Here is a 14,910-nt window from a genome sequence, read left to right on the forward strand (position 1 = left end):
CCTCCATCTGCCTGAAAAGATAACTTTCACAGAAAAGGTCAAATGGCAACTCAGTCAAGTTCATATATCCATTATGGTTTCAGYTGAAAACAAGACTGTATTCAGCCAAGTACTGAGCTGCCAGTAAATCTTCCTTTTCTACTCATCAATAACCAACATATGAAAAGGAGCAATAAAGTCCCAATGACAAAGTACATGGAAAGACAGGTCTTCAGGGATAAAATGAAACATACCATCTYCTGCCCTCCAGGTAATCTTACTTTACCTGAAACAGCAGTTTCACCCTGTTAGTATTTCACCAGCAACCAAAATCCTGGTCCTTCCAGCCWTAATCCCTCTTCCTACAGACCATTTTCTCTCCTGCCTCATCCTATTCTCAAAAAGGAGGAACACCGAAGCTCTTTTAASAAAGCCATATGGTAAACCAGGGCCTAGAACACAGTTAAAACACACATGGCAACTGAGGCTTCTTTCACCTCTTAATTTCCAGAGGAAAAGCTTCCTTCAGGGCCAAAATGGAACGCCTGTACTTTTAAATCRGAAGAATTTTAATTAAATCATGCTTTGGCATATGGGAAGATTAGCTGAGGTTCTCAAAGGTGAATGTGACATTTATGGTCCTTTATTAGTTTTTTTTTTTTAAAAAAAAAAGGAAAAACTTTTTTGAAATGTGTTTTCCTGATCTGTTTCAAGGCTACAGAGTGGTGCCAGTTCAATGATCTCTTGGAGGATGAGGTATTGAACAAACTTAAGAAATACTTTCCATTCAATGCTGGCAATACCACATGAGGTTAATTTCATTTACTTAATCTTAATTTGTTTTTACTTCCTGGTTCTCAGACAATAATGCAAATGCTAGAGTTTGTGATAATAATCGTCCCTTCTTTCTGCAAAATTGAGCTCACTACCCCAGAAGAAGTCTATAAGGTAGTAACCTTGAAAAGCTAAGTGATTTTAGGTACAAAATATCTCCAGCCAATATATTCCTTGCAGAAAAAACAATACAAAACTACATTGCTCAAGAAACTCTGATCAAAAATTGCATCCTATCTGTGAAGAGTATAGGGTTCAGCCATGCGATTAAAACACCCAAATTATCTTTCCTGAAAGATAACAGTTCATGGAAGTGAGACTTTATAAGGCAGGTTCTCCTCTCAGAGTAGCACTGCCCTGCTACAAGACCACTCATTTCTGAAATTTATTCCCAAGATGAATGGGTGCAAGAAAATCACCTACCTTCCACATAGAATTTACCCATTCTTAATCATCCAATCACCTAAAAACTAGCATGTGCAATGTTCTCCTTATTTATTGGTCATRCTTTGCTTAAGAATGTCAGACTGACTCCTTATCTTTCAGCACTCAGATGAGAAGGTCCTGTTGTCAAATCTGATACATTCGCAGGTTAGTTTTAGAACATTTTGTGTATTTTTTCTACTACTTAAAAATCCAGTTTGGGAACATAATAGAGCAGTTCATGCAGCTTGACAAAAGCAGAAATCTCATACATTCTACATATTTCCAAAGAGGACAACTTTTGAGCTCTAGAAGAATGTGTTATCTTCAGTTCTTTTTAAATGTTTCTAAAAAGGGCCTTGACAACTTTACTGAAAGCTCTGGAATCCAGCTGGCTGGTTTGCCTAGCTGACTAGCTCCAGTTGTTAATTTCAGGGAGAGGAAGACAAAAAGCCAGTTCATGTAGGCAGAACTGTGATGCTGGTGCCCGTCCAAATACTTTTTGTGGCTTTTTTGTTCAAAGTGACCCTTGAAAACCTCTTTTATATTTGAATTTTAAAAATCCATCTGTTCAAAAAGAAAAGTTACGGAAATGTTTTACAGTTGGGTGGAGAAAGGAAAGGAATACCTTAAAGTCTAACTTAGTTCTATGTCTGTGCTTTTTCAGCTGTGAAATAAATGGAAATAAGAGATTTCCTCAAGTGAACAAAAGCTATAAATCTAAGACAAATGATCAGGGTCCACAGTTATTTTTCCTGTTATGTCTCCTGAGTCTTCCCAAGGGTAGACAAATCAGAGCGTTTAATCTGAATTCTATTTTGAATGCAGTTTAGCTTCTGAATTCTATTTTGAATGCAGTTTAGCTTCTTTCATATATAATTTGTACATGTCTGTATTGACAGTAAAAGTGTTTATATGCATTTCCCATACATAGGACTAGCTTATCACAAAGACACCCATAAAGACTGCTTACCATCTCTTGTGGAGTTTCTTGTGGAGTGATCAAGGTAAACTAGAAAAAAAAAATTGTATATATGTTTATGAATTAAACAAATACTAAGATGGCCACAAGTAATTAATATATTTTAACAAACTTCAATACTATGGCCTATAGCTATTAAATAATCCTCCTGGTTGTGGCTAGTGAAAGTCTCTTATTTATGGCTTTTGATTAGCTTCAGAAATAATCTCAATTCTTAAAATTCCTCACTACAATTTGAAAGTTAAAAAGGAGCCATTTTTACTATTTTTACCACAGTGTAGTCTAAAATGCCRAAACTGAAGAACACACTTTGTTTCATTACCCTTATCTTTTCCACTTTCTCCCACAACTTACACTTCTACAACCTGTATTTTCTAAATTAATGGCATAAAATCATACACTTAAATGCAGCACACCATTTTCTCTTTTTAGCAGCATCTACAYAGAGACATCCATAACAGGAGCAATTTCAGGAAAATGCCTAAATCCATCTTGACAGCACACAAGTGSTAAGGTTTCTGATTTAAACATGTGATGCACTTCTACTTGCATACAATTCCTCATTTTGCTTTATTTCTTTTTYTCTTCAGACATCTCATCCCAATCTTGCCAACAGTAAAGGAAACAAACCAATCTGGATTGTAATCATATCCTCAGATGTGAAGAAAAACAGAGAGGAAGAGGGGCAACTGGAAAACAACCAAACAAAAAATCCCCAGGGAGTACAAGATAYCTATAATCACCAGGCAGGGTTTAAAATTTTCAATGTGATTTGCCAGCACAAACTATTTAGAAATATTACAAGTAATTCCCTCCCTACCTGGCAATATTTAATYACATTAAGATCACATATTTTTCCTCATGTTATCACTCACAGCTTGAACTTGATGCTATGCAAAGCTGGTGAAAGATAACAGGAACTCAATGCACTAAACYACCCGAAAGTACTAATGTGCTAAATTACTACTAGGACACGGTAAAATGCTATTTTCAGCTTTACTGGAATATAGCCAGCAGCATTTTCTTTTTCAGAACTACTACAGATTTATACTAGTGTAACATGAGAATTCTTCCCAGTGTGTATGAACACAGGACATACACCACAGTTGTACTGTCTCATACATACTAATTAAATAGCAACTTTTTGCCTCTTGAAACAAGCAGTACTGAGTGAAAGGAAAATAGGAACTGGTAATATTCAAAGAAAATGCTACCACTAAGACAAACTATCACCCTTTGCATAGCACAGAGCAAGCTCAAATGCATAAACCTGTGATCACATCAACCTATCTACAAGAAGTCCTACATACATGAGAAGTCTCATTGCAACTAAAGGAAACATTCATGCAAGTAAAGGCTTGCAGAATTGGGCATTAGGCAGCCAAATGTGCGACTTCATCGTATTCTCTCCTGTCTGCCTAGAGGAAGAAGAATAAAACATAGAGCTAAGTCCACTCATAAAACACTGCAGTGACTTGTACCACTAGTAAGCCACATATACATTAAAGACTCACGGGAATTAAGATGTTTGAAGCGAACGAAAATGAATAGTTCATGCTACCTGTTCAAAACTTGTGTTTCCATTCTCGTGGCTTACATATGTACTTATTGTCTCTTCTACATCTGGACAGCGTCAAGATCACTGTAAGACTCTTTTTCTCATACTTTAAAACCTAAGCTCATGGTAATGAATTCTTTCATTTTCCACTTCAGAAAAATGATGTATATTAGAAGTTCACGATCACTGTAGTTCTTACGTGGCARAAGTCTTCGAAAATAGCTTCAACTTAAAGAGCAATCAGGTTCACAACCTAATGTAAACACACTATTCCCACAGTTTTTAAAGCAGTAGATGGTGAAGTCTTATGCTACATCAGTATACAGCATATACATATGCTCTCTGAAGGGAAAAGAGAGGAAAGAGAAAAAAAATCTTGGAAAAATCTATCCAACTATAYTAGTTTACTCAATATGAAAAATCTGTTTTGCCAAGTAGAATAACTTATTTTCATAAATAATTATGAAACATGMCTAAAAATATAAGGCATAGCATAACATATCTACAAGCTGGGACACTAAATTAAAGAATGAATTCATTTTTATTTTATGTTGAATTATTCTTCCAAAAATAATGCAAATATGCAAAATAGGAAATACAGTAAGCAAAAAATGTGATAATTCTATATTTTTAAAAATAAAACATGAAAGCAACTGAACATATGAAATTAACCAGAAAATCTAAAATTTTAAATATCTGCTTTTCTATATTCATCAATAATGATAAAAAAAWTTTAAAAGTTACTTTTAATAAATTTTACTTCCTTTTTTCACTTTCAAATATTTCTCCATTGAGATTAAATACGGTTGCACTGCCTTTCATCAAAATATACCTGTCTCTATGAAATAAGCATTAATGAAAATAAGTAGATCTAACTAAAGCAATGTCAATTCCGCTGGAGTCAAAAGAAGTTGAGCCAGTATCTGTCATATTCTGAGAAACAGCTATAAAATACTGTTTTTTTTTTTTTTTGGTAACTTGGTAATGTAATTCATACTACAGGAGCAAAGCCCTCTAGTGGAGTCTTGCACACAATGCTTCCAACCGCCGTATTTGAAATTACTGGTAGAGATCAAAAAGACCCACTGATGTGGTGAGAAGGAGGCTTTGACCTTATTCAGAATACTGAAGAGCATAGGATTAATTAACCTGTTGTACAGTTTAAGATGAAAAGACAAGATGTAATTAAAGAAGGTGAAATTGCAACAAATTTGGYCAAGAACTTTATTAAATAATATATAAAGCTTTTCGGAAGAAGGAAACTATATTTAAATCAGAAACGCCAAAACTACTAACTACCTAAGATGATCACATCTTTCGCTTACTGCTGCTGCTGCTTTTGTATCTGCTCATTTAGCCTGTGTGACCTGTACTTTTCGGTCAGGTCAGAGATGTTCCTAAGTTTCTGGAAATGGCCAGTAACAGATACTTACTAAAATGCAACACTAGAGTAAACATACAGAAAATATTATTTCTGATATATTTCCTCTGATTCCTGCAAGTGGCTGTTTAGATACTTTTTCAGGTCCAAACTGCCTTTGGCATTTAAAAGCTAACATCCGACTTATATTCCATAAATGTGACATTTCTCTGAATCCATGAATACTTGGGGCTTTCAGAACCTCCCATGGTAATGGGTTTCACAACGCAGTATGTTAAACACCGGTTTTACTATGTACTTCAAACTCACCCCTCTAATCAGTGATAATATACTGACAGATTCTTTATACCTGTAAGATTTTTATGAATAGGGCAGATTTAAAACGTAAACATATCAGGAACTACAAGCATATTTAAAAAAAAATGGCTTGTCATAGAATGGGAACAGAGGAATGTGCCCAGGGTCATCAGGATTTTTTAARAAAGACAAGCATATCACTAGTACGCAATCATCGAGGGTAACAGCACATAAGGTGTCAAGAGGAACAGAATACCCATTTTAATGGGTACCAAAAATTCTTCTACCCAAATCAGTACCTCAGGCAGAAGGAAATCGGTGCAATATGTGAAAGGGGCGGGGGGGGGGGAGGGGAGAAAAGGGAGAGGGTGGAAAGAAAAGGATTCTTATCACAGTATCTTAAAAACAGGATCTCCAGAAATATATTTCTAGAAATCTATGTGAAAAATAAAACAAATAGGTACTGCACATCCAGTATTCCTGCAGGACACTATTTTTCATTCCACTTGTTCAAATCAGTGAGTGGAATTTCTGGCCAGCAGATCACTCAACATATAAAACTGGCTGAACCTTAAAAATAGATGTAGAAATCAAAAAATTCATATTAGAGTTTTTTCAAAAATAAGGTGAATATTTAGTACAGCAATTCATATTTCAGAAGATTAAATTAATCAGAAAGGAAAGCTTCCACCCTCAGGACCTGTGAATAGAGAAATCATGTGTTTAACAAAATTCTGATTAAAAACATCACAAATTAAGGGAAAAGGCTATCCATACTGCTACTGATGACAGCAAGGTGCAAATGAACACCCTCCACCATTCTTGTTAATTCAGCATCCTCCTCCTAAGGCTTTAGTAGATTTGACTATACTACCTGATTAGTTAAAAAAAAAAAAAAAAAAAAAAAAGCCTTTTGTTAGGCATCTCCAATTAGCCAACCTTCTCCAGTTGTGTCAAATATATAAAATGTTGAAGTCCTACTACACATTCTCAAAAATACACCAAGAGTTCAGTAAGAAAAGCATGCCATATAACAGTATCAATAGTAGGTATCTTCCCCAAAACACCTATTTCATTTTATACTTCTAATGCTTACTTTAGTGCAAGATTACCACCAGGAGAGGAGAARGTGTGAAGAATATTTGGGCGCTATACTTCAGATTAATGCTGTGTACTGCTGGTGTATTACATTAACTTTAATACCAAAGTGCCCCAGTTWCARTTAYGCAGAAATTTAAGTCTGATTTAAGTCTGTGAATGCCAAGGAAGTTGGCAGCACAAATATTTCCCTATTTAAAAAAAAAAAAAGTAGAAATCCACAACTTGTTTGTGCATGGCTGCAAAYATAGGATTTGGCAGGCACTTAGGATTCAGTTATAGTTGACTATTATCCAACTARGAGAATCAGTTGAGCTATGAAAACCTACCGATCACTATGATGTCTTCACATCAATGTCCTCACCACAGCACTGGCAATTCCTGCAAACAGAAGGTGAACAAATTACATATATGAGAAAATGATGTCGAGGGCTTGGGTAGTTCTCTTAACTATTAAACCTGTCCTCCCCCCCCCCAAAAAAAAAAAAAAAGTCAATCAAGCTTTAGTATTTGTTAAGGCATATTTTTACCAAAGCAGAGCCTGATACAGTGTAATCCTACAGTGCTCTCAAGCAGAGGGTCTTCTCTGGGACTGAGGAGAGAAATCCAAAAGCTATTTGGACAAGAACCAGAGGCTACAGGTGAAGTGCTGTACCGTTATTAGCAGTCCCAGTTAGCTTTTTGTTCCACAGGCTTTTGGCACTTTAGTCATAAATAACAGCAACATGGATGGGAAGGGGAAGAAACTTCCAGGCTATAGCTGTTTTTAACGGCAAAAATAACCTCCTAGCCCAAGACCTGCAGTGCTCAAGCTCTGATCAGGGTCCTCAAGCATCAACATATCTCACACACGCACACACACAMAAAAAAGGATAAACAGCTCTTGATTCTGCCAAGTGCTGCAAACAGATGACACGAAGATGGGGCAGGAAAGCAGGCTGCTATGCTAAGGTTTACCCACGCACCCCCACCTCCACCACATGCGCACAAGCCTTCTCAGCCCGGAGGCCTGCATCTCCCGCAGGAAAGACATGGAAAAGCCCCGACACTCTAAGCCGATTTGTGTGCAGTAACCGCCCCCGGCGCCCCGCCGCAGGCTCAGAAAGCAAAACTAATTCCCTCCCASACCGTTTGCTTTCCCGCCAGAGCCGCCGCCGCCGCCCTTCCCCCTCCGCCTCCCCCCGTCCCACAGCAGCCCTGTCAGGGCAGCGGCCACGGCGGCAGCTCCGCGGGGAAGCGGGGGCGCCGCCACCCCGCACCCACCCGGCGGAGCGGGGCTGCTGCCAGCGCGCGGAGCCGAGCGCGGCCGCCCCCAGCGCTTCCCCCTTCCCTTCCCTTCCCTTCGTTTCCCTTCCGGCGCGGCGCGGCGCGGCGCGGCGCGGCGAGCAGCACCTCCCCAGCGCCTTCCGCCCGGCCCCTTCCCTTCCCTTCCCTTCCCTTCCCGCCCGGTGTCGCGGCGCCATCTTGTGGCATCGCGGAGAGGCGCTGTTGCGCGCCCGGCTGCCTCCGGCCGGCCGGAATGTTTTAATTCCTAAAATTTCTGTTTGGTTTTTGGACAGTTGTTGAGCTGATACCTTCACAGGACTATRTGTGAGCAGTCAGTTCAGGGCCGCCTGTCACTACCGGTGTAGCTGTGATTGCTTTCTCCCCTGTACAGTATTTTACCTCTGCCTACCTTAAATTTTCCATGCAGTTTCATTACCTGCTGTTATGTGGTGCCGTTCTTCTTCGTGGTCAATGAAACCCTTATCTTTACCATAACTAGGCAACAGTACYATTACCAAGCTTTCACTGTCTGCTCCGTGCTGTTCTCCACATCATTTTTGGGCGCGTTGAACAGTGCAARCCCGGGTCCTGGCAGGATTTCTTCTGGTTGTCATCTTCTAGTTCTGGACAACTAACATTTGCCTCTCCTCTCTAATTTTCCTATTTTTAATCAATGTTTCTATACAAGAGCTTCCTATTCTATTCTCATTTTTTAGCTCTTTTCAGYGTTGACATAACTGCCTGCCTGCTGAAAATCCAAGCAAACTATAAAAAGACAATTTGCCACGTTTACCAACTCCAATTAAAAAACTCTCATGTGAAGCATGACTTCACTTTACAAAGAACTATATCAGCTCTCCTTCAATGTATCAAGTCTCTCTATATATCTCCCATGTATCTACTGAAGTTATTCTTTGAAATAAATTCCACTAATTTGCCTGGTATGGGAATCAGATTTAATAGTTTGTAAGCTCCCCAGATGTTTTTAGGAAGCCATTTTATAAGTGGCATCAATTCAGCTACCTTGTGCTTTTGCACTGAAAAAGTTTTAAGTGATGCAACTTGTTGATACTTGAGTTCAAGGTTTAATTCGATTTTTAGTTCCTTTCAGAATGGTTAGGTAAATCTTACCTGGCCCCRCAGATTTTTCACTATTTGCTAAGCTTCTACTTTTAGAAGCTAGTTTTTTGTCACCTGCACTCAGATGTCAGCTGAGAAAGATGGACCTTTCAAGACACTAGCATAGGAACCTCTCAAAGTTCCTCTGTGATGAATACAGATGTTAAAAAACTAACTGCTTTTCCTGCCCYGCTCTGGTCTGTGTATTGCCACAGGTAGATCTGGCTTGCCTTCTCTACCTCACACATTGGTGCATGCTTTTAGGTATAGTAAACTGATGGCTGAAAGYTGCAGGCAGCAGAGCATCTAGTTTAACCCAGAGAGTCACCGAGTTAAGAAAAAAGATGTTATGCACAAAAGGTATTATGCAAATTCATATAAGGTACATCTATCTGAGGGTAGGAAAAGAAGGTAATCAGGAATAGCCAGCATGGATTCACCAAGGGGAAATCCTGCTTAACCAATCTGATAACCTTCTATGATGGAATGACTGGCTGGGTAGATGCAGGAAGAGCAGTGGACATTGTGTACCTTGACTTCAGCAAGGCTTTTGACACTGTCTCCCATAACATCCTCCTACATAAGCTCTGGAAGTGTGGGTTAGACGAGTGGACAGTGAGGTGGATTGAGAACTGGCTGAAAGGCAGAGCTCACAGGGTCGTCATCAGTGGCGTGGAGTCTAGTTGGAGGCCTGTGGCTAGTGGCATCCCCCAGGGCTCAGTCTTGGGTCCCATCCTGTTCAACTTCTTCATCAATGACCTGGAGGAGGGGACAGAGTGCCTCCTCAGCAAGTTTGCTGATGATCCCAAGTTGGGAGGAGTAGCTGATACACCTGAGGGCTGTGCTGCCATTCAGAGAGACCTGGACAGGCTGGAGAGCTGGGTGGAGAGGAACCCTATGAGGTTCAATAAGGGCAAGTGCAGAGTCCTGCACCTAGCGAGAAATAACCCTAGGCACCAGTACAGGATGGGGGCTGACCTTCTGGAGAGCAGCTCTGCAGAGAAGGACCTGAGAGTGCTGGTGGGTGACAGATTGACCGTGAGCCAGCAATGTGCCCTTGTGGCCAAGAAAGCCAACGGTTTCCTTGGGTGCATTGGGAAGAGTGTTGCCGGGAGGTCGAGGGAGGTGATCCTGCCCCTCTTCTCAGCCCTGGTGAGGCCTCATCTCAATTACTSTGTCCACTTCTGGACTCCCCAGTCCAAGAGAGACATGGAGCTACTGGAGAGAGTCCAACGCAGGGCTACAAAGATGATCAGAGAGCTGGAGCATCTGCCCTGTGAGGAACAGCTGCGAGAGCTGGGCCTGTTTAGCCTGGGGAAGAGAAGACTGAGGGGAGATCTTATCAATGTGTACAAGTACCTGAAGGGAGGGTGTCAAGGAGACGGGGCTAAACTCTTTTCAGTTGTCCCATGCGAGAGGACAAGAAGAAATGGGCAAAAAATGAACCACAGGCAGTTCCTCCTGACCGTGCGGGGGAATTTCTTCCCTGTGAGAGTGACAGAGCACTGGCACAGGTTGCCCAGAGAGGCTGTGGAGTCTCCTTCTCTGGAGATCTTCAAGGCCCGCCTGGATGCAACCCTGTCTAACATGCTCTAGGTGACCCTGCTTGAGCAGGGGGATTGGACTAGATGATCTCCAGAGGTCCCTTCCAACCTTACTGATTCTATGATTCTATGATTAGTCATAAAGATACAGTTCTGCCTTAGGAAGTCCCTGAGCAAATTACCAGATGCTCAGAGAGTGTGCTAAGAGAGAATTGCTGTTTGCTTGCCCTGTTCGTTTCCTAGGAATCTGCCATTGGCTACTCTCAGAGAGAATATAATGGCCTGGACAGACCTGTGATCTGAACTGAAGGAATTACTTACTGAAGTAATTCCTATGTTGCATATATATTAAAACAAAGGCATGTGGTACTGCTGAATTGCTGTGCTTTGTATGGAAGAAAGGCATTATCAAGACAAACTATACAAAGGTATGGCGTGTGTGCTGTTTTTATTAAGGCTATCAATATCAAACAAAGACTTAAAGTAACACATTACTGATGCTGCCTTGTAGTTTTTTAAAATGTGATTGTACAGCCCTTAGTTTTGTAGTATTTTAGTTTAAAAGTACAACTTTTCTGGATAATATTTCTTCTTATCAAACATACAATGTTCTTTTCATTCGTTAGTTCCTATTTTATTTCTTTCTATCTGTCTTTCTTTTGTGTATTTGCTATTGCAGTTATTCTCTGCATTGAAACACTGAAGTTAACTATCTTCTGGGACCTCAGTGAATATCACATTAAATAAACTTTTGATTATGTGCATTTTGTGAGCAGTGAGRTCAGCACCTTTTCCCTTCTAATGACTGATTTCTTTCTAATTGTTTCACCTGATTACTGCCACTGGATCCCTTCTGAATCATTCATGTTACAAAATATCTACTGCTGTAAGAGCTGTTTTTACCTTGGAAGCCTGTGTGGATACTTTTTACATCCTCATTTGGTCTCTTGCACAATCCAACTGTAGTGAATATCTCACATGTTAATTCTTAATTCTTAAATCCTTTGATCTATACCTATGAAACATGAAATATGTAAACTGAGTCTAAATGAAGTAAGTGTCCCTCCATTTCTTTCCCAAAGCTCACACAGCTGAGGAAAGGGTGGCTGGTACAGACTCCAGTGTGAGGTCTTCCCTTATGGAACTGGGACCAGAAGCATTACAGGGGAAGTTAAGCCATATTGATCAGTATTATCAGTGGTGTCCTGTGATGCAATTGAACCCTCTTGGTCTACTTTGTTCCATAGCTAGTTCCTTGCAATTTTCAGCGTTGCTCTGGTGGTTGAACATTAGTCTAGAACTAGGCTGAAAATCAGGATGATGCTTCCTGGCAACAGAGTGAAGAGCTAGAYGAGGACAACTATTAGAGTAGGGAAATGTCCTCATGAGAAATGGTGTCTGCACTTGTCAGGTCTAGACATCATTACAGAGCATTTGTCTGCTACTCAGATTCATTAATTAATCATTTAATTAATTAACATAATAATTTAAGATGCAAAGAGTAGAAGGAATGGGGATTTTTTTTTTAAATAGGAAGTTTAAATTTACAGCACATGTTACCACTTATGTAAAATTGACATCAAATCTGAAAGGATGGTAGTTTCCAGCACAGGGTAATAGTGATAGGAAGTCAGAAATTAGGCAATGATCTGTTTTTTTGGTACAACTGTTTAAGCAGTGAGCATCTGTTAACCAAATGTGTGGGTAAGTTAAATTGGTGCAAATTTCTGTATAGACCCATATTTTGAAAAAAATGTGTTGTTTTACTACTGCTTAACTGAGTTAAATATAATCCAAAATAGGTCATTCTTAAAACTGTAGACTAACTGTTGACCAGCTAAAGCACTTAAATACCTGACTTTACTTATCATTTGCTAAGACAAAGCCATATTTAACATTGTATTATTTGTAGCAGATTTTCTGTCAGGATGCAAATTCTAGTTTATATACAAGCAAATAGCTACTGTGAATCTTGCTTAGGTTCTAGCTCTTGCATAGTCTGAACCTGCAGTTCATAAAATTTCTAGGAAAAGATTGATGCCTCTTTCTGGTGTATATGTGCAGGAAATATCATGTGAGACTTCTGCTATCTAACACAACCTTTCTGAGGTTCCACTGTAATGAATTGCTTTCTTGGAAGTGTCTTTCTCTCACCACTGACTGTAGAAGGAGCTCACGTAACTACTTTAAGGTGTGAATAAAACTGGTTTGAGATGTTTGTGATCCTTCCAAAGCATCGTATAGGTCCTTACAACATAAACACATTTAAAGGGAGAGGAATTGCAGTGAAGGGAAAGGAGCAGGCCACTTAGGACAAACAGTGGGGAGAGAGGTAGAAACATCTTAAAGCCAATTTTACTGCCAAAGAGAATGTACACTGGAACTTGACTCCTGCACTAATTGCCGTCACTCTTAGCCGAAGTTAGATGTCTCTCGATCCCTCTCTGCTGTAGTGCCTGTTGCCCTATGATCTAGATACAAGTTATTTCATTAAAATAAGTACCACCTCTGAAGATTTTCCTGACTGGAAGAGGGTGGAAAATTCCTTTTACTGGCTTTACGTGCTTACAATATGACAAYGATACCTACATCTGAGCTAGTCACTCTTCAGATCCCATTGTAGTCACTGGCAAAGCACATGTATGATTTTCAGGTGTTGTTTGTCTGATGTATGCTGGTTACCTACTTGGGGATGAAATGAATCACACCCTAGAAGTGCTTAATTCTCTCCACTGACTTTCAAGGAAGCCTGAGACAATGTACATGAGGTGCTTTTATKGCAGATGTGTAAATTTAGCCAGATGAATCCTGTCAAGAAGAACTGTACAAGTGCAGAAGGTTAATAAAGGAGAATGTGGCAGCACTCTTGATTATAAAAGATAAAAYTTCACCTAAGCCAATAGATGGGAATATTGTAAATGGTAATACATAATCCTCTCCTTGAAACAGCAGTGCTGAGGAATCAAAACTGGTTGCTTTGGAGGAATAGAAGATGTGACGGATAGCCCTAACATGTTGCTGTTGCTTGCTGAAGTATGATGTCTTCTCTTAACTTTCTGATGGCACTGGGTCACTTTTCATGAAAGCTGAAAAAGGGACTTTGTGCTATTTGAATTTTCAGAGTCTGAAAAGCAAAAGAGGGCTGAGAACTCATTTTCCATTTCCATTTCTGGAGGTGTAACACTGGGACAACTAACATAGCAGCTTATGATGAATTAGAACCAAGTTTTATGTGATAATTTTACACAATATATACACTTGGTAAAACATTATAATGATACATTTTCATCTTGTCTTCTAAATTCATCTTGTTGTTGTTTAGTCATTGTATCTGTTTTTGTTCATTTTTGCCTTGATTATAGAGCAATAGCTCTCAAAGTTTGTAATTAGGAAACAGAGATGGCATTGCACTGTTTCTCTTATATTGAAAAAATGGCACTTTCAGATTTGTCATCAGCTAACTTTCATTCAGAAAACTCACTAATAAAGTTAGATGTACTTCAAATGCACGCAGTCAGCAGGTGACACATGAAGAAGCAAGTAAGAATGAAGATTGTAAAGACATTAGATGTGAGCCAGGGTTTGATTCTCTTACCAGAGGACAGACTCAATGTCTTATTCAAGCATGGGAGGGTTGTGTAGCTGAGTGGCTGTGACCACAATAGTGAGGGAGGGCACTGAGTTTCCTGGTAAATCCTGTGCTCATTCTTTCTATGCTGGATAGTTTCTACCCCATGAGCAATCCTCCTGGCATAAATGCCACTGAATACAAAGGAAGCATCTGTTTGAGTGTTCCTCATGTTATAATCAGGGCCCAGGAAAGTGTATTAACTCAAAATGTATACGGATTACACTAGCTGTGTATCATTATATGAAACTCTGGAAGTCTTTCTCATTTGGACTTAAACTTCTCTCTATGTTTTTTGTAATATTACTAAGTCCCCAAAGATACCCAAAGACATACAGGATGCACATATAGATATACTGAAATACCCTGTTCATTATTAGAATTTAGTCCRCAGAAGTCGTGGAATCCAAGTTAGTATCCCAAACTAGTATGTAATCCACTCAGATGTACTGCAAATGATAAAAAAGTGGGAGGAGTGGCTGATACTCCAGGTGATTGCACTGCCATTCACAGGGACCTTGACAGGCTGGAGAAATGGGCAGATGGGAGCTTCATGAAGTTCAACAAAGGGAAGTGCCAAGTCACAGACTGGGTAGGGGGGCAACCTGTTGGAGAGCAACTTTGCAGGGAAGGTGCTGAGGGTCCTGGCAGACACCAAGCTGGACATCAACCAGCAATGCGTCCTTGTGGCAAAGAAGGCCAATGGCATCCCGGGCTGCATTAGGTAGAGCATTGCCAGTAGAACAAGGGAGGGGATCCTGCCCCTCTGTTCAGCCCTGGTGAGACACACCTGGAGTGCTC

General features: G+C 39.9%; 1 protein-coding gene across 1 annotated transcript in view; it reads right to left on the bottom strand.

Annotated features, from left to right (window-relative positions):
- The window catches only part of GEMIN8 (gem nuclear organelle associated protein 8), a 28,123-nt gene extending 20,222 nt beyond the window's left edge, over nucleotides 1-7,901 (bottom strand). The window contains exons 1-3 of the mRNA XM_085323099.1: nucleotides 7,816-7,901; nucleotides 6,882-6,933; nucleotides 2,210-2,248 (exon numbers count right to left, since the gene is read on the bottom strand). Of these exons, the coding sequence (XP_085179225.1) occupies nucleotides 2,210-2,212 (3 nt within the window). The 5' untranslated portion in view covers nucleotides 2,213-2,248; nucleotides 6,882-6,933; nucleotides 7,816-7,901. The remainder of the gene's footprint in view (nucleotides 1-2,209; nucleotides 2,249-6,881; nucleotides 6,934-7,815) is intronic.
- Nucleotides 7,902-14,910: the final 7,009 nt, after the last annotated feature.

This window comes from Rhea americana, unplaced genomic scaffold, assembly GCF_003343005.1.
Source record: "Rhea americana isolate MKP2758 unplaced genomic scaffold, rheAme1 scaffold_82, whole genome shotgun sequence".
Classification (NCBI taxonomy): domain Eukaryota; kingdom Metazoa; phylum Chordata; class Aves; order Rheiformes; family Rheidae; genus Rhea; species Rhea americana.